At 42.6% G+C, this 20,309-nt stretch overlaps 1 protein-coding gene across 4 annotated transcripts in view; it reads left to right on the plus strand.

Moving 5' to 3' along the window:
- Positions 1–20,309, plus strand: part of HDX (highly divergent homeobox) — a 106,123-nt gene that overhangs the window by 74,724 nt on the left and 11,090 nt on the right. For 3 of the 4 annotated variants that reach the window (XM_056809607.1, XM_007507399.3, XM_007507401.3), the window contains 2 exons: positions 7,782–7,861; positions 15,767–15,850. In XM_056809607.1, the coding sequence (XP_056665585.1) occupies positions 7,782–7,861; positions 15,767–15,850 (164 nt within the window). The remainder of the gene's footprint in view (positions 1–7,781; positions 7,862–15,766; positions 15,851–20,309) is intronic. The other variant, XM_007507400.3, reaches the window with a different exon arrangement.

Consider the following 20,309-nt stretch of genomic DNA (forward strand, 5'->3'; position numbering starts at 1 on the left):
AAAGTCCTAATCCAAGCTGAAACTCTTAAAACTTCATATTATGGCACTGGCTTTTGAGCCCCTCTTTATTTTCTTCTATGTGTAAATATACTCCTAGTACTTGCTACCAGCACCCAGTAACCTCCCTCTCCTTTGAAGTCCTTGTCATCTGACTCTCGTACTCCCTCCTGATCTTTGTTGCTGTCACTCACGTGGTCGCCATAGTCCTCTAAGCATTTGCTATGATTTCGGCATCTAGTTCCCAGTCTTGCTAGCCACCCCTCCCTGGCTGTAACTCCCACTGACGGCCCCTCTCCAACACTCCATCCTCATACTCTCTTCATCTTTTCCACTTCTATGACCTCACCCTCCATTTTACTTTAACCACCTAATCAGGTGGTCTACCCTAGGCTTCACTATCATTTGAAGCCACACCACTTTCAAGGTGAGAATGCTGGACTTGGTGGCAGGAAGACTCAGGTTCAAATCCCCTCTCAAACACTTACTGGCTCTTTAACCCCAAGTAAGTCATTTAACTTATCTTTATATCAGTTTATTCCTCTCTAAAAAATGAAGACATTGGACTTGATGGCCCCTAAGCACTCTTCCAGTTCTAAATCGATGATCCTGAATTCTGTAATTCTGGGCCCTGGCCACAGTCTCCTATCTTTCAACATTTCGCACTCTTACTCCTTCCCTGTCTGTTCTTTGCCCACATAGTCAGTGACCTTTGGCCTTTTGATTTTTTTTTATTCTTCCCTATATCACTTTCCTTTCTAACCAGTCTTGACCCTGTCTATGATCAGCCACTTCAGCATGTTCTCTTCTCTTGCCCTGAATTCATTGCCTTTTTGACCTTTTAATATTTGTGCCTCGCTAACCCTCAGCCCTAAGTGGCATGGTAGATAGAGTGCCAGGTCTGGCTGGAGTCAGGAAGACTCATCTTCCTGAATTCGAATCTGGCCTCAAACCCTTACTGTGTGATTCTGGAAAAATCACTTGACCCTGGTTGCCTCAGTTGTTCATCCATAAAATGAGCTAGAGGAAGAAATGACAAACCGCTCTAAGAAAACCCCAAATGGGATCACACAGAAGGTCAGACATGACCAAAATGACTGAAAAACAGTAACGAAAAGCCCTCAACCCTGAGATTCTGTCATCTGCCACTTCTGCACCTATTCCTGAGGTGTTAAAGGCTGCTGGAAAAAAAGCAAAGAAATCCTGAGGACCGGGTTCAGTACTAATTTTTGCTCTCTAACTTCAACTGGACCCTCCGACCCTTGGGCAATATTGTAGTGAGTCTGGTTCCAGACCTTCTCTTCTTATCTCTAAGCCCTTCTCCCCACCTTTTCTGTCCCTTCACTATCAGCAGATAACCTAGCTTTCTGCTCTATTGAAACTCTTGAAACTGATTTACATGAACTTATTCTGTTGTATCCTCTTAATCCTCTGAGTCATCTCACGTATCCTTTCTTCCTTCCCTTCTGTCTCAGAGGCAGAGGTGGCTGCCTTTCTGCTAAAAGGAGTCCCGCTGCCTCATCCTTCTCTTCTGGGAACAGGCTACATCATTCTGCTTGCATTCTTCTGCAGTCTTCAATCTCTCCTCCATGGATATTTTCACTTTATCCTTTATTTTATTTGTTTAAACCTTTACCCTCTGCCTTAGAACCAAGGCAGAAGAGTGGTAAGGGCTGGCTATGGAGGTTAAGTGACTTGCTCAGGGTCATCCAGCTAGGACGTGTCTGAGGTCAGATTTAAACCCAGGGCCTCCTGTCTCTCTATCCATTGAGCCACCTAGCTGCTTCCTCTCCTTTATCCTTTAAAAAACAACAAGAACAATCAACCAACCCTCCTTTGGCCCTGGCATCCCTTCAAGCTATTATCCCATCTCTCTCCTCCATTTTGCTGCCAAACTCCCAGAAAGAGCAATCCAAATTGTTTTCTTCCACATCTTCCATACCCACACATTGCTTGGCCTATTCAGCCTAGAATCTAGAAGAAATCCCTTTTACTGAAACCCAAAGACCATTCCTAAAGAGTCACCTTTATTTTTTGAAATGCATCAGATGGTAAAGCACTATTCTTATGCATCTGCTGCATCAATAATTAAGACAAGTGAAAGAGCTAAACAGCAAAACTGAGGCACAGAGTTTATGCCAGTGGCTGACTGAGGAACTGAACTTATATTACATGACATCTCAATTCTTGATCCATGAGATGGGCTTTGGAACCAAAATAGGGCTTGGAAACCCCTATTTTGGTAATTTCCCTACTTTTTAGGGTAACTCATAAGGAAACAACACCCAGTAGGGTCAGAGGGAGTCCTTGCAAACCAGCAGGCATCAGTCATTGACTTAGGAGGGTGGGAGGCTAGGTCTGACAGCTCTACATTGCAAGGGGGAAGATGAAAACAGAGAAATATTAAGGGCCCGAGAGTGACCAGGAAAACCAAGGAACCAGTCAGCTGTCATTGTCTCTGCTCCCCACTCCACTCCAGGTCCCCAAAGACAAATTTGCACTTGCTAATGGAAAAAAGGGAAAGTTCGTTTTGAAGTTGCCAATGGACCACGGCTTCTCCATTGGCACCCTTTATCACTGACTAGTGTGTTCTCGTAGACAGCTGGCATGGTAATCAAGACCTAATGAGAGAAAGGGGAGAGAGGATTTAATGCCCTCTGCAGAGAACACTTGATGAAAAGTGAGATTGCCTCCAATTCCTCTCAGTGGCTTATTTTTCACAGCTGCATGGAAACCTTTTTATTCTCCTCAGAAATTGCAACACAAAAGCATAAAAGCATTTCCCAGGCTGAAAGAATCCTAGTGCAGAGAGCTGCCCCCTGGTTCCAGCCTATTCTCTTGCCCATTTTGTTCAGGGAGAATGCTAATCTGATTGGTCTAAATGTCACGATCAAGTGTGATTGTGTCACATGGCCCAGCCTAATATTATCTACCCTCGAAAGAAATGGAGCTCTCCCGGGCTAACCAGGTCCCATTCTCAGGGGCTGAACATTTCAATAAGCAAATAACAATAGCTCACATTGGCCACATTCTACCTCATTGAACCCTCCCTTTCCCCCCATTAAGTATTTTTACCCTAATTTTTCAGATGAGGAAATTGAGGCTCACAGAGATTGTTGATCATCCCTCGTTTCAAAGAGGACCGCTGACATCATGGGGTGATGTCTTGACTTGCAGAGATAAAGTGACAAGCATGGTCACATAGCTAGGAAAATATCAGAGGCAGGATTCAAACCCAGGCCTCTTCTGACACTTCCTATTCTGCCATAGTGCTTCTTGAGGCTTGTTATCAGTTCAGTCTAGGGGGTTATTTGTCTTTTCCTCTAGATCAGATTAGCAGTCCTGAGTTCAAAAGCTGAACAACTGGAAGGAATTCCAAACTGTCACCATTGGACCAAGTGGATGGCATTGAAACTTTAGAAGAGGGCTCGCTGACCAGAATGCATGTCAAAGCAGAAAACAAGCTCCCTTTGAATCTCCCCTTGGGTACATTTTGATAGCCTGGGATTCTAGGAAAGTCTGCCCAGGAGGAACCCAGACGTAGAAATAAAACGACAACATTAGAATTCAGCCCGTCGGTTCTTCGGTTCAGGACCAAGCTAGCGGAGGGAGAGGGTTGGGGTGAAGCTGGAAGGGATCTTTAGGAGCTGATCTAATCAACACCCCTCATCCTACCCAAGCCCTGAGAGGAGACGTGACAAAAACAATCTCTTTTTTAGGGGCAGAACCTCAGTCTCCTTCCTGATGTCCAGCTCAGGAAGGAAGCAAGCATTTATTAAGTGCCTGCTATATGCCAGACTCTGTGCTAAGCTCTTTACAAATGATCTCACTTGATCTTCACAACAACCCCGGGAGAAATGTGCTAGCATGGTCCCCATTTCACACTTGACGAAATTGAGACAGTCTCAGGTGAGCAAGTATTCCTGACTTCAGGTCCAAGGCTCTATCCACTGGGCAACCTTACTGCCTCAAAGCTACAGGAACTGGGTCTGGCCACAGAGTTCTTGCACTACTGGAGATAAGAGCAACAGCCCGTGATTTCTCTAGCTACACTTCTCCATTCTCTCAGGGATTTGAAAACATACGGGATGATGGCTTTTAAGGAGTGTCTGTTTCTTAGAGTTGCCAGCCTAAGCATCAAGGGACAAGATATTATCTTTAGGAATAATATAATCTCACCGCTTTCACTTTAGCACCACCAAAGACGATGAACTTTTCCATTTTAACTTCACCTCTGGGCACATATGCCGCCTCAGCAGGCCTTACTCAGACAGACTATTTTGATCTCCTTGGAAGAAAAGGACTCGGTGCACATAATTAGTCTCTCTGTGTCCCAGTTTTCCCATCTCTACAATGGGGATAGCATTTCAGCAAATAATTGCTTCTAGTAATACCCCCAAATAACTACCAGCTAAAATTCGAGGTAAATAATTAATAAGATTTGGTTCCACTTCTTACCCTGAAGGAATAATTAGTGAAAGTCCTAGGGTCTTCGGGCTGTGATTTCTCTAATTATCCACCTGGTCTTCGCTATAGAAACTCTTCCCTTCAGGGATCTGCCTCACACATTAACACGCCTCATACTCTGAAAGTCTTGAAAATCCGAAGAGGTGATGCAGTCTTTTGCTCTTCCCATTCCCAAGCCAGAAGACCCAGCCAGTTTCTGATCTATGCAGGTATCCTTCGGGCAGGTACAGTGAACCAAAGTCATTGTTTGATGACTTTCTATAAAGTGAATCCTAATATTCTCTTGACTTCTCTTTCAAAACATGAGATGCGTTCTTCTGGGGCCAAAAAAGGATATCTAGATACAGTAAGACCATGCCAAAAATCGAAGGAAAAAACCCTTTTAGAATCACCTGTTCTTTAGAAAGTATAACCAACCTTCTGTTAAAATATTGATGTCCCTGCTAGGGAATACTGTACTCTCCACATTTCATCCCTTCTCTTTTCCAGTTTTACCCTCTCCCCTTCTTCTTTCTCTTTTCCGCCCCCAGAAATGAGTAGAAGAGGCATGGTCAAAAGTGATAGAGAACCCACTATGATCATTCTGTTTGCCCCCAACCTACCCACCTCCAGTCTTGGCTCAGATAACAACATAGGCTCATACAGTTTAATGCTAAAGAGGGCCTTCAAGATCATCTGGTCTCACCCTGTCATTTTATAGATGAGGAAACCGAGGCTTAGGGAGGTTAAATGAGTTTCACAAAATGACCCAGGTAAAAACCAAATAGCAGAGCTAGGATTCAGATCCGGGTCCTAAGACTCTCCATCACTGTCCCATGCTGGCAGTTAGTTGGTCAAGCTTCTTAGTTTCATTTCACAGAAAGACAAGCTTCAGAGGGTTCGGTTTCATGGAGAGAGAAATGAGCATGTTTGAGAAGAGAGCTTTCAAAGCCTTCCAACTTCCATACTGAGAAAAGTGTGTGAAGAACTAGACCAGTGAACACCTCTAATGTGAAATTCTGCCAGGATGTCCCCTTTGAGCTATATTTGTTATACTCATGAAAGGATTCTCCGGCCAGTTTCTTAGTTGGAGCATACTGCTTTTGTCTCGTGGGCTCTCTGGAACTGGATAATCGATAACTGTATTTGCTTATTTATTTTCCATTTAGCAATGTTCCTTTCTTTCCAAATAACAAGCCATGAAAAACATTCATTTGTGACACTTTGGCTTCTCTCGACTGCCTCTGAACAGTCAGCACCATCACTTTTTGAGATGCATCTCCTTTCCTCTTCTACCCTTTTCGATTCAAAATCCTCCCAGTAGCTTTTATGGACCATTCCCAGAATGGGAAGAGCCAGGCAGGAAAAGATTTAATGAAACTCAATGTTGGTACACAACATAATGAGAAAACGAGAGCAGAGACAGTGCACAGACCTTCAGAAATAATACACATGAGGTCACCTATGAGGAGAGCCCGCCACGGGTGGGTACTGATGACACCTTGCCCACCCTGATTTCTTAGAAGGTTGCTGATTAAATATGCTTTGAAATGCCAGGCTTATTAACAGGATCAATTTCTTCTTCCTTAAAAATGTTCTTCCTTTTACTTCTATGTTGACTTAATTAAAAACTCTCTTAAGAGCTCTCAAAACACTTTGTGCTTCTATCCACTATCCCCTGGGATTCATTACTGGCCTGTCTCCCCATTGCTGGGAGCAGGAGGGGGGCATGGGCTTGAAAACAAAAATCTCAAGAGAGATGACAAATATTTTGCTGCTGATTAACAATAAGGATAACATAATAACTAACTCTGGAGAAATCAAAGTGCCTTTCTATTCATCTAAGTAGTCCCTATGACCTCAATTCAAGGCTTATTTTAAGGCAATACTTCTTAAAGGATGGGCTGGGGATCCCTTAGGGTCTGACCCCAAGACCCTTTCAGTGGGTCCACACGGTCAAAATTATTTTCATAATAATAATAATAATTTCATAACAATTCATAATTTATTTCTAATAGGGTGAGTGTCGATAGAGATAACCCACGTGAACAAAAGTTCTTGGTTCGGGGGGCTCAGCACTTTTTAAGAGTATAAAGGTGTCCTGAGTCCAAAAGGTTGAGCACCACTGTTCTAAGGCCTTGCCAAGGAAGTGATGGTGGGTTTCTGAAGACCGTCTAAGTGGAGTGCTAGCTCTGGCAGGTCTGTGGGTCAAGGGTTTGGATGGTGCACTAGCCCTGTAGAGTATGGAAGGGTTTTTCATCAGAAGTCTCATTAACAGGTGAGACATTTTTTCAGCTGCTGCAATTCATGAAGATCCTTTGGTCAGGTGTGGAAGAGTTTTGAGCCACACTGGTATCGAGAATGCCCTCATCACTGACATCTGGGTTCCTTGAAATGTTAGCACAAGCATGTAGAGTGAGAGCACTGTGTCATGTGCTGGGAAATATCAGGGTTTCCTCAGTCATGTACTCTATCCAGTGGAGAAAACTCTCTCAGTTTTCAAATGGATGTTGTTTCCCCTCTGGCCCCCAAGAACCTTTGGCCCTTCAGCTTCACTTCTGAGTAGAGATGCCTAATCAGTAGCCCGTACTTGAAATGGGCTCTTTCAACCTCCCTGGAAGAATAGGATCCAATCAATGTAATTAAGCTTTCTGTGTCCTAGTTTTCCCACTTGTACAATGGAGACTACTCTTCATCCAGAAAGTTGCTCTGTTTAATACTCCTGAGGGAAAGGGTGGTATTTTGGATAGGTGGCCATCCTTTGAGTCGGAAGGACTTGAGTTTAAGTCCTATCTCTGACATGAACTAGCTGTGTGACCCTGGGCAAGTCACTTTAACTTTCTTTGCTCTAGGCAACTCTCCAAAATTGTGCTATACAGAAAAGTTGCTGAGCTATGTTGATAGAGTGATCTTTGTCCCTAAACAGCTAAGACTCTATGCAAGTGCTAGATAAATAATTAATACCATCTCTTGGCCTTAAGGTGAATGGCTGTTGGAGAACAGATGGCCAGGGAAGGGATAACCCCACATCATGAAATCAAGGACCTTGGAAATGTTAAGCAGACCCCCATGTCATGGTGCTCCAGAAACACTCCGGCAATTTTGCAATCCCTTTTCTTTTGAGGAAGGGAAAATGGAGACCCAAGTGATATCCATGTGCCTTCCCTCTGGGCAAGCACTCTCATCCTTGAGTGTGTGCTCATCCTGTGTGCCACTCACTGGCCAGGTCTCTCTAAGTGCTTTTCTAAGGATGCTGGCAACGTCTGCCTCCTTGGAGGAGGATCATGAATGAAACTTTGGGAATATAACCAATGGTGGGTTTTTTTTAATTTCCATAGAAGAACCCAGTGAAGCAGTTCCAAATGAAGCCAGTAGGCACAAGGAAGAAGACCCCAGCGCAGTGTCCACAGACAACGTGGTATGTACAATTTGAAATGCCCTTGGCACCAAGTGACAGACTCGTAAAAGGACAGACATTTCCAGTGAGTGACAATGTCAGCATTGTTAGAAAGGGAAATTTTTTTGTGTTGTCATTTCTGTCCCGGAAATTATTCTTTTCAGAGGGTCACAAATGTAAATAGCTAATGAATGCTCGGTATTCATACAGCATTTTACACCTAAGAAATCGTTTTTCTTCAGCCCCCTTGGAAAGCAGCAGAATTCGCCTCTTTTGGACAGATGGTAGGATTAAAACAGAATTAAGCCCAAGAACATAAAGGAAGCCATTGTTAGTGCTCAGACTCATATTGAGGGCTTCCTGGCTTGGAGTTCTCCCTTGCAGACCACACCTCGGCCTCCTTGAATCATATCAGTTCTGAGGGTAGTTTCAGCATTCCATGTATTTGGAACTTTCTCATCTTTCTAGGGGAAATGGGACCCTTTTAACAACCTAGTAAAGTCTGAAATTATGAAAAAAATAAAGCGCTGCAGGCAGATGAACAAGAAGGAGTCTGTGTACATGTGTGTGGATAGGAGTTAAAGCGGATTTTGAAAATATAAATAATGATCATGGGGCAGGGGCGCGGGGGAGGTGAGGAGGAGAGGCAAGTCCAGAGTTATGATTTCATTGGTCTGGAGGATTTCTGACATAGCAACACTTCCCCACCAATGAAAGCTCTTCAATTCGTCTACAGCTTAGAGCCTTAGAGGGTCGCTACTCGGAGTCACACAGCCAGTACATGTCAGAGGCAGAGCTTGAAAACTAAGCCTTGTGAGCTCCAGGACCGTCCAAGACCCTCTATTTCCATGATGCCATACTATCCCTTAAAACCAGAATAAGAATAAGCCATTAAAGTTGCTTTATAGCCATGAAGCCCAGTGCAGATGTTATTGAATTCTTGTTGTAACAACAATCAAATAGTTTAAATCTTCATATTCCCATTTTATGGATGAAGAAAAGTTAAGTGATTTGTCAAAGTCTGACACCTAATAAATAAATGGCAGGTTTGGCCAAACCCTGTCCTGGGCAAATGGTATCTGTTTTCTCTAGATGCTATTGAGAGATTTGGCCCTTGGCACAGTACCTGGCCCTTATTGGGTGCTTAAAAATGTTGATTGATTGATTAAGATCCCAGGATGATCTTTTAAACCAAGGCATGTTGGAAAAGAGTCCTGTGCATTTGCTTTGGTTCCATGAAATCAGCATTTGGTGTTTGTGCTCAACCTTTAAAAATATGGCTCCTAAGGCTGCTTTTCTAACGTATGTGACATTGCTCCCCAGACTCCCCCCGATGCCCATTTGTGCATACTCACCATTGGATCGTAACACTGGGAAATAATAATAATATGTTGCTCATTTCCACAACTCAAGGCCGAAATAGACTGGGTTCATTCTCAGTGACCCCTATTTAATAAAAACTCATGTATTCCCCCAGGTTCCCCTGGGAATTTCAGAATTTGTCTCTTGTCTTGGTCTTTGCAAAAGGGAAAAATGGACTTTAGCTCCCAGCCAAGTACTCAGGCTAGCAAAACATACATGAAACACATTTTATTCATTCTAATCGAAAATGTAAAGAACTCATACTTTGGTCCATTAACGGTCAAGTCCACTTCCTTTCCCTCATTGGTTGACCTCAGCTTTACCAAGAGACCTAAATAGTCCTCCTGACTTATAGTGTTACCCTGGGTAGGACAAGGTCACTCTCACACACATATATACACACTTGTAATTCCTCCCGGATTGTGCTTACTAAATTCTCTCCCCCTTCCCCTCCCCCACCATTTAAGAATGCTCAAGCCCTCTAAATTATATCAGTCACACTGTCCTATTATAGGCACAATTTTGAATAACTCTCTAGGGACCTGGAACGTGCTGTGTTATTTCACACAGCTCGTACAATGTTTCCGCCAGTACCTTAAGCGTCTCTCAAAGATCTTCTGTTATTCAATCATGGCGGATTCCTCATGACCCCATGTACCCATAGCATGTCAATACTGTCCATGGAGGTTTCTTGATAAAGTGATTTGCTATTTCCTTCTTCAGTGGATTAAGGCAAACAGAAGTTAAATGACTCACCCAATGTCACACAGCTAGTGTCTGAGGCCAGATTTGAACTTAGGTTTTCTTCCTGCCTCCAGGCCCACTGATCCATCTAGCTACCTCCAAAAAGCCCATAACAATATGTGAAATTCCTTTACTGATGTCTATGTCATAGTCGATCAGCATCTCCCAAATCCTTACTCCTAGGTGAGGATGAGTACACTCATTATTAATGCCTCAGTTCTTCAATAACTGGCATAATTTTTTCCCAATATAAAGTTGTTTAATAAGCCTTATAGTTTGCAGAAATCTCTACTGAATGGCTTACTTTTAGTGCAGATAGCCTCCTAATATGATGCTAGTATTAATAACCTGACTTGCCCACCATTAAGCATCGATCCTAGAAGAGCCCCACCACCAAAGTGTAACTCATGGCCTGTTACTGAGGAAGGATCCAGGATTATATAGACCAGATACAGTTTTTGAAGGTAGCCTCCCTCCATCTGGTGGGCCTCTGCCTCCCCAGAGGCCTATACAGTTCTCCTTACTTTGAGTGCTTAACCTGGGTGCCCCACCTTCCAACATGGAAAAAGAACTCAAGAGTCAAGCAACTTACCCTCTCGGGGGCCTCCACCTCCCTGGGAATATAGATAATGTTCATGATTTATAGTACTACCCTGGATGGGGAATCCCCACAAGGGAGGGGAAATGCTTGGGGTTGCTTGGAAGGCAAATGGCCCTACAGACCAAATTCCTCTTAGTTCCAGCAAATGGACAAATTTCTTTTCTTCATTTTAGCCCCCTACTATGCTAATTCTATTTCTTCCTCATCCTCATCCTTCCATCCCTCCCTATGTCTATCCCTTACAGGTCACATGTATGCATAGGCCTCTCTCCAGGTCTACTTACAGTCAGCTGTCTCTGGGTCTTCATGTGTCCATTCTTGCCGGAGTTTCTGGTGTCTTCTCATTGAACATTCCCTTTATTCTCTGAGCTCCTTTTGTATCTCCTTGTGACACCAGTTCTTTAGGGAGCCAAGTTGTTCTTTTAAGAGACTGTGTAGACATTTATGCCTCTGTGTATGGAACTAAGTCCTTCCTATAGTCTCCCTCTTTCTCATTTTCTCTTTCCCTTCCCACCTCCTTTCTTCTCCCTCCCCCTTGCCCATTCCTTCCTTCTAACTTTCCTTTTCTTACCTTCCTCTCTTCCCCTTCCCTCTGTCTCTCCCTCTTTCTTTCCCTTCCCTCTTCCCCTCCCCTCTATCCCCATTTTTCTTTTGCTCTTTCATTCTCTCTTCTTCTGCCTCTTTCCCTCTCCTTTCTCATGCTTCTCCCCTAAAAGGGAACCCTTCAAGTGACTGAACTGGCCATGAATTTGAGTCAGTGATAGAACAAAGTTTTCAACAACAGTCAAGGTCGTTGAGGACTGATGACAAGAGGAAGTCGCATTATGCCAAGTTGACCCAAGAAGAAAGGGAAGCTACTAAACTCCTCCTGTGATATGTGTCCTCCAGACAACTCCCCTCTCTGTACTACATTTAAGCTTTATATGAGCTTTCCCCACAACTGCTTTCTGAGTGAGGTGCTAGAAATTCTATCATCTCCACTTTATAGATGAGGAAACTGGCACCAAAAGTACACTGACTTGCCTTGCTGGAGTTCCACGGGACCTACATTATCCTGTCTCCGTGTTTCTGCTTTTAAAGCACAAAGGGCCTTCACACAGAGCTGAGACCTATGTGTGAATGAATTGTTTCAATTGTTTTCTTCCTTTCTGGAAAGCCTCTCTTGATCCCCATCTTATTAAGAGTAACAGCTCATATTTACAGAACAGCTAGTTTACTTGGATTTTAGCAACACATTTAACATGGTATCTAATCCAGCCTCAGTCACTTCCCTGTTTGCCTATTTTAGAGCTTTTACTAAGTCCAAAAAAGCAAGAGTTTAAAGACAAAACCAGGATCGGGTGTTATTCTTATGGAAACGGTGGAGAGAAACAAACTAGATAGTAACACAGTTCAGTGGATTGGGGAATCTTGGAATGATGAGACTCCAAGAATAGTCACTGATAGTTCAGTGTTTGCTTGGCAGGTATCCAGTGGCAGGCCCTATGAATCTCTTTGATAGAATATTTTTTTTTAATCAATGACTCGGATTAAGGTATATATGACTTGTTTGCTCATCACATGTGCAGATGCCACAAAGCCAAGCATGAGAGGAAAGGTTCAAGATCAGGATAGATCTTGACAGAGTAGTGCATTAGGCTAAATATACTAGAACTTCACTAAGGGAAAATGTAAAGGCTTGCACTGGAGTTCAATACTTTGGCTTCCTTGAGGAAGGCATGATTAGATGGCAGTTTATCTGGAAAAAAATCTAGGGATTTGAGGGGCCTGCAGATTTGATATGAGTCAGCAGTATGTGATATGGCAGCCTCGAAAGCTCATGTAATTTGGGTCTTCATCGAGAAATGCCAAGCTTCCAGGAATAAGGATATGATTGACCTCTAATCCTGGCCAATTTGACCACTTGTATAGTATGTGCTCACTTCTGGGTACCTCAGTTTAATAAAGACCTAGATAAGCTAGAGGGCATGAGAAAGAGGCAACCAGGATGGAGGCCTTTTGCCTGGAAAAAAAGAAGACTGGGAAAATGCTAGCTCTCTTTTGGTATTTTAAAGACAGCCGTCCTACTAGAGAGATTAGACTTGTTCTGTTTGGCCCCAAAAAGCGGAACCAGGAACCATGTTTAGATGTTGCAAAGCAGTAAATTTCAGCTTTTTATGTCAGGAAAAACTTGATCAATAACAAGATCTGCCTGAAAATGGGAGGAGCTGCCACCAGAGGAGGTAGTGGCCTCTAGGCGGCACAGTGGAGAGCCCACTGGGCCTAGAGTCAGAAGAAGCCTGGAGTCAAATGTACCTCTTCATATACTAGAATATGTGGCCCTGATCAAGTCACTGAACCTCTCTGACTGCTTCCGTTTCCTCACCAGCAAAGTGGACATAACAGTAGTGCCTACCTCCCAAAGTGGTTGTGAGGACAATTAAGTAAGATGATAGTTGTACAGCACTTTGAAAACCTTAAAGCACAGTCCTAATGCCAGTTCTAGTGCCCTCTTCCTGGCAGGTCTTCTAGCAGAGGTGAGGATGGCCTCATGTCAGTATATCAGAACAACAGTCCTTTCAAGTATACTTTGAACTCGATAACCATTGAGGCCCATTCCAACTCTGATCCTGTGATTCTCTGAAAGCCAGTTCTATTGATATTCTTACCACCCCCCACCCCCACTGTAGATCATAGCATCAGAATCATTCCCCTTTCCAAGCACTGGGTTAGAGGCACAGTGATCCTCATCCGAGTGCTGACTCTGCCACTGCTAGCTGGGCCCTTGTTTGGGGAAGTAGCATTGGGCAATGGGAAGAAGCTAACTTCAGAGCACCTGGGTTCCAGGCCCTCCCCTGCCATTTCCTAGCTGTGTGACCTTGGGCAAGGCACTTAACTCCTTCGGCCTTTATTTTCATCTTTGACATGAAGGGACTGGGATTAGATGCTGCCTGAAATCCAACATTATTGAACCTCCATTCCCCACCCCACCCCTGAAAATGACGCCAAATAAGTCTTGCCTATGACTATGAGGATTGACCAAAAGGCAGTAAACAGAGAAAATCCTTGTTAATATTTTTATTTTTACTTCCACACTCACACCCCTCAAATCCCTAAACAAAGAATACATTGCAGTTTGATGCTGGTGGGGGCTAGCACTGACTGTTTTCCACTTGAATACTATATCCACCAATCCCTTAATGGGGCAACCAAAAGCCAGATGTTTTTGCTTTGTTCTGGGGAAAGTCGTTTATTTTTTCTCAGGTAGGGAGTAATGCTCCCCCCTCCCCATTATGAATTGTGTTAATAACATTCTTAAATTCCATGGGGTAATCTCCCAGTAGCATAAATAGCCGAGCCATGCTATAGATTTCCATTACATTACAAGATGCCAGTCTGAGGCTGTGCAGACAGAAAACTCTTCCCCCTTAAAGAAATGCTGGTTTTGTAGCCTGCCTCTCTCTGCACTGTGTCTCCTCTGCAGCAGACATTTGAAGATAATGAATGAAGTCATGGCATGGGATGACTCACAGTCACTTAGGCACCTAATTTTTCAAGAACAATTGATTTTCAAAGACCAAACTCCAAACTTTCAAAGGTTGCTCGCCTCTGCCTGTACCCTTTTAGTGCCCCCAATTATTTATGGATGACAAATTACCCAGCCTTAGCATGTCTATTTGTGGGCTGAAATCTCTAGGGTGGCCCATGCCCACTCCCTACAGGTTAGGCAACAGTAAAATTTCCCAATTGCTTTTCCCAGAGCCCAATACAGGCCAAAAAAAAGAAGGACCAGCTCCAGAGTCCAATGAGAGCCTCCATGATTAAGCCCCAAGTTTATTGTGATTATAACAGAAAACAAAACATTAGATTCATCTCCAGGCAGCAGCAGAAAGCAATTTCACTGCAGCCATCCTATTGACTCAGAAGCCTTCAGGTCACAGGCCCCATAATGGTATTGTATCCTCATAGGCAATATATCAAATATGATCTTTCGAACTTTGCCTATGACTTTTAATCACCATATATATTGCTGGGTGGGAAGCCTCATCTCAGCTTCTGCCTATGACATATTGCTGTTAATGTACTCTTTTTTAAAGGCTGCCTAGTGATCAGACCTGGCTTTGCTTTAATTTAGTTCTCCATTTGGATTGAGAGAATTGGAGGCTGTTGGGTTTTTTGACTTGTGTTTTTCATGTACTAAAGGGAGAGAGAACTGGCCCTGAATTTATGTATGACTCCTTTGTTTGTTTTAACTCAAAGCCAGAAATTTCAGTTCTTAGCAAACTTGCCTCTCTGGCTAGAGGTTTTTTTTTTTTTGGCAGTTTGGATTTCTGGCAAGAGGCAGATTCAATCATTCACCAAATATTTATTGAGTGCGTTACTGTACGTGCAGTGCTGTGGTTCAAATACCCTAATTCCAGAACTTGGTATTTTCTAGTTTTTATTCCTCTCTTTGTTTGGTGGTTATTGGCCACTGAAGGAAAGAAATTATCAGGCCTTTTTTCAGCATTGCATCCTAAAAGCCCCTTTCACTTGTACAGTCAGCTCTCAATTATCTTGCCTAATGGAAAGCAGTGGCATGGATCATCGAAAATAACAGATAATAACAATCCTGTCTCTTTGGCTTTAGAGTGTACTCTGGCTGAGTTGAACTTGTTATCATCGCTGCTTTAAAGCAGAAGTTGGAGGGAGAGCGATTCTGACACAAAAGTACGAAGAAGGTTCTAACAATTAGAGCTGTCCAAAGTCGAGCAAGTGGCTTGCCTTGGGAGATGGCAGTCTTAGTATCACAGAATATGATAGAGCTGGGAAGGGACCTTTTAGATCTTCTTGTCCCGTCCTCCTCATTTAACAGACTAATAAATGGAGACCCAAAGGAAAGAGCTTCCTCATACTCTTCAAGTGTTCAAGTAGAGCCTGCTGGAAATAGGGATATAGAGGGGTCACTGCACTGGATGGACAGGTGAACTACTAGGGACCCTCTAATCCTGAGATTCCTTGATTCTCTTCATACTCAAATGACTTTCGATCTTCAGCATGTATCAATGAAAGTCAACAGGGAAATGGTCCTCTGTAGTACAGCGGTCAGTCTAGAATCTAAAGTTTATCTCCAATATTCAGAGTGAATAATCCCCACACAGATTATAAAAAATTGATTTGTATGTGCTTGTACTTGGGAAGGGTGTATACAATAGCAATAACCTTATGCATTTATTAGCACTTTTCTACTTATGTTGCAGAAAATAGAAATAATTGATGATGAAGAAAGTGATATGATAAGTAATTCAGAAGTGGAGCAAATGAGTTCTCTCTTGGATTATAAGGTAGAAGTGATTTTGTATTTTTTATCTTAATTTTATTGATGTCCTTTTGTCTCAGTAAAAGTTATTTTGAATTCTCCATTTCCGACTCTTGGACCTATCTTATACAAAACAATTGGACAAGCATTTGTTAAGCTCCTCCTGAGTACAAATCATTGTATCAGTCACTGGAGATATAAGACAAAATAAAATATGGTTCCTGTCTTGAAGGAACTCATCTACTAGTGGAGGGATACAACCTATAAACAACTAATCATTTCCATAACCCCAAGGCTTTAATGGGTTCAATCCCATGCCTGTGCTATTCCCTTTTGGGAAGTTCAGTGCCCCAAAGTATCTCATCAACTCCCTCAACCCACTTTGATACTAATTAGGGAATCAAGGAAAATAGACTTTGGTGATACCAGTGGTCATGGACTACTGATGACAGGGGGAGGAGAAAGGACCAAAGACAAGTTCATGCCAGACTTTTTTTTTCTTTTTAATCATCATATCTGTATCAAGGTGGATCTTTTTCTTATTTTCTTCCTTTTAAAAAAAATGGATCTTTTTCAATGGGAGCGCTACAGGAACCACTTGTGCCATGATACTTTTGTTTCATTGCATGTGGGGGTAACAAAAAGAGATACTTCCCTCAGTATGCTTTTATAATTTTGTCTTGGAATAGAATTTGTTCTAAAGAGTAAAACATTTTCTTTATATGATAATTTACCTATTCTATGGAACATTTAAAAAAGAATCTTCAGAGCATTTTTAATGGATACCGAGGCTACAGGATGAATATGAATAGAGGTGACCTTTTCTTAATGTCAGTTGTCGCTGAACTGAATGGCTTGTTGTGACAGGATGCCATACATAACTTTGTTTGTTTTTATTAAATTTTGACATCAGCGATCAGTCTTTATGTCCATATGTTGGCCACGTAAGTGTTTGTGCTATCCCTTGGTGAATTGGAATCCTCCTCCCAGGGAGAGCTTTGGATCCTTCTGTGGCTATATTTTGCTGTCCCAAAGTTCTTTCCTTTGAGCACCTTTAGCGTTCGAAGCAAAGCTGGGAAACCACAAGATGTTAACTGAGAGTAACATTTAATTGGAAAAGGCAGCAGCTGTCATTTTCTACAAAATCTTTTCAGTTTTGCTAGTTATTTCATTGGCCAGATTCTGTTTTCCAAATGTTCCTTAACACATCAGGTTTTAAAATATTGAGGAACACAAATACAGAAGGAAACTGTCTTTTAATAAATCCTTGCAAAGGAGGTCAAGGAGGACAATCTGATCACGTGCTTACTTAAAGTTGTCTTTCCCTAAGAATTATTAGATTGAGCACTCCTAGGGGGGCAATTCCTCTTATGTATAACTCAACGAATCAAGAAACATTGAGCAAGCACCTCCAGTATACTGAGTCCTGGGCATTGTGTAGTTCATTCCAGCCCCTTAAGTTGGAAGCTGACAGAGCCCCACTAGCCACCACTTGGCAGAGGTAGACTGGTATATTGGTTCAGGAATCAGTCCTGGATCTCTCATTAATTGACATTTGTAGTCAATTCATTACTTGGGCTGTCTCTTCTCCTTTAGTCTCAGTTTATTTGTCTGTAGAAGGGAGTTGAACTAGAGGCTATTATAGAAGGCCCCCTGTAACTGCACAGTCTCTGACTATAGGTCAGAGGGCCACATTGTTCAGCTGTAAAGTGGTTCTCCAGCAATGCAGATAGGAGTGGGCCCAGGAGGTACTTAGTAAGCTTAGTTATTAAGGCTCCTTTCCCTGAGACTTTCAGGCTGCTTGAGGAAGTTTGAAGGCCTGGCCCAGAGGAGGTTATATAGTCCAGTTATGCCAATTAGCTTTTGTGCCAGGCTGTAAAGGGCATTTAGTATCCCGGCCCTTTTCATTGTAGCAGGTGCTATAGGAAACAATGAGCTGTTTCACTGTTACTTGGGGGAGGAGGGGCTTTTGAGTCCTTTCTTCCTCCTCCATAACCCCATGAACAATTTGTGGGAACTCAAAAACATCAGTACATGTAGAGTAGCCAGAGAATTTCAGAACTGGTATTGGCATGTTTGCCAATTCCATTCATTTAAGCACCTTGCTGCCCTGCTTCCCAAGGAAGGCTGTATTGAAAATCAAATTGAAAACCAATGCCTATTATTGTTTTTGACAGCCTAATCTGTATAGGATCATAATGTATATTTTACCTTTGCCCTGCTTTAGAAAAATTATTACACTGTGAGTATAAAAGCCATACACTCACACCCCCACCCACCCACCCGTACAAGCACACAGAATTATTTGGCACCTCTAGACATGTAATTTTTTAGTTTAACATTGATGTATGTAGCACAGTGTCATCTTGGAACAGATCTCCCCCCCCCCAACCCCTTCAGTGATGCAAGCACTAGTTAGTCTTAAATCGATTCTGCTTTTCTGTTTGGTGATAATTATAAATTACTCAGAGTGGTTTTTTTTGTTCTGAGCACTGAGTTGAACCTACATGTTATTCTTGAGATTCCATGTTACAAATGGAAAGAATACCTTCTTTATGTATTCTCTCATTGCTACCCATGGAGACTGAGTTTAGACATTTGGAAGTTTCTGACTGAGTGGTAGCTTTGGAAACCCATATTGCGAAGTTGTGTCCAGCCAAGTCCAAGTCCTTGCGTGATTGCAGAGTGGTGGGCAAAGGCCCTGAAGCCCAATTATCTGGGTCAAAAAAACTGCCTCCGCTTTGGCAGCTATAAGCAAGCTCAGTGATGGAGTCAGCAAGGAAGGAAGGAAACAAGCATTTATTAAGCACCTACTCTGTGCCAAACGCTGATGAGCAATTTCCAAATATTATTTCCATTTGATTCATGAAATACCCCTGGGAGATAAAGGCTGTTTTTATACCCATGTTATAGATGAGAAAACAGGTAGACAGAGACCAGGGCCATGCATGCATCCAGGAAGTGTCTGAAGCTATATTTGAACTTGGGCCTTCCTAACTCTAGACCTAGCACTCTAGCCACTGTCCCACTAAAAGCTGCCTCCTCTGCTTCCTATGGGTCATCTTGTTGGGTGAGAGCTTCCATCTTATTGAGAGGATTTAGCAGCAAGACCAATGAGTTCATTGTGGTGTGGGCAACTCAGTAGTCAGTGCCTCCCACAAACCCCTTATTCCTCCCAGAAATTACTCAGGTTACACATAACAAATTATTGATAATCTAGAAAATATGCATTATACTTGCAGGTGACAGCCCTTGGAAGGGCCTAGAAGATAATTTCAAAGCTGTTGATATTTTCCAAACATGACATGACTCCTTAGAATTTGAAAAATAAGAGACTTCGAATCTACAAAATCCTATAACATTTGTAAACATGAATTAATTTTTAAAAAGTGATCTCTGATGGATTATGAGTGCAGCTGAAAAAGGACTGCATAAGGACTGTTGTTGGGGAAAGGAGGGAAAAGATAGGGACGGGAATGGAATAGAAGGGAAGGGAAGGGAAGGGAAGGGAAGGGAAGGGAAGGGAAGGGAAGGGAAGGGAAGGGAAGGGAAGGGAAGGGAAGGGAAGGGAAGGGAAGGGAAGGGAAGGGAGCTGAGCATCCCCCTTGCTCCAGTAAGGAAATTGACCAGGATTTTCTTTTTAGCTATAATTATGGCTAGGGAACTAAATTGAATCAAGCAAGACTCTGGGGATAGTTAGATATGTTTATTGGGCTAGGAAAGTAAAGGTTTGGAAAGCCTAGAGAAAATTAGATCTCCAGCAGCTATGCAGGGGCAAAAGACTCTCCTCCATTCTCCAGAAAGAGCGCCAAAACCCACACTTCTCTCTTCTTTTATACCTTCTCAGACACCTCCCATAAAGGAAATGGGATGTCTGAGGAAGTTGGGGTAGGGAGTCCTGAGAGATGTAGTCTCTCAGGGTTCAGAGTAATTTTAAAATGCATAGGACCAAATGATTGATAATAATGCTTTATAGGAAAAGTATTCCTGGGTAGCACTTTACTAATACTGCTGCCTTGACAACTACTACTAATAAAGGTTAGAGGCCTCAAATGAGGCCAGCCTGCAAGAAGCAGGACATGTGCAGTTTTATTGCCAGACTTGTAGTAACCCTGCTTGTCAATACAAAGTGCTTCTTGATAAGGAACTCTGTGTAGATGATTTATTTCTGATCAAGCTGTCCAAAAAGGCAGATCCCAGAGGCAGTACAGTAAATGGTGTCACCAACACATTTCTTGTACTGGATGTGATTTTCCCTTGGCCATCTCAGTCAAGACAGTTCAAATGCCAAGAAACTCTCATTGTTAGTATGTTTTTACAGCCTTAATCAACACTGGTGTTTTGTTTTGTTTTTACATTTTTTTCCAATTACATTTAAAAACAATTTTTAACATTCTTCTAAAATATTTTTGAGTTCCCGATTCCCTCCCTGCCTGCCTTCTTCTCTCTTCCCTCCTTGAGAAGGTAAGTAATTTGATATAGGT

Source organism: Monodelphis domestica, chromosome X (genome assembly GCF_027887165.1).
Source record: "Monodelphis domestica isolate mMonDom1 chromosome X, mMonDom1.pri, whole genome shotgun sequence".
In the NCBI taxonomy this organism is placed as follows: Eukaryota; Metazoa; Chordata; class Mammalia; order Didelphimorphia; family Didelphidae; genus Monodelphis; species Monodelphis domestica.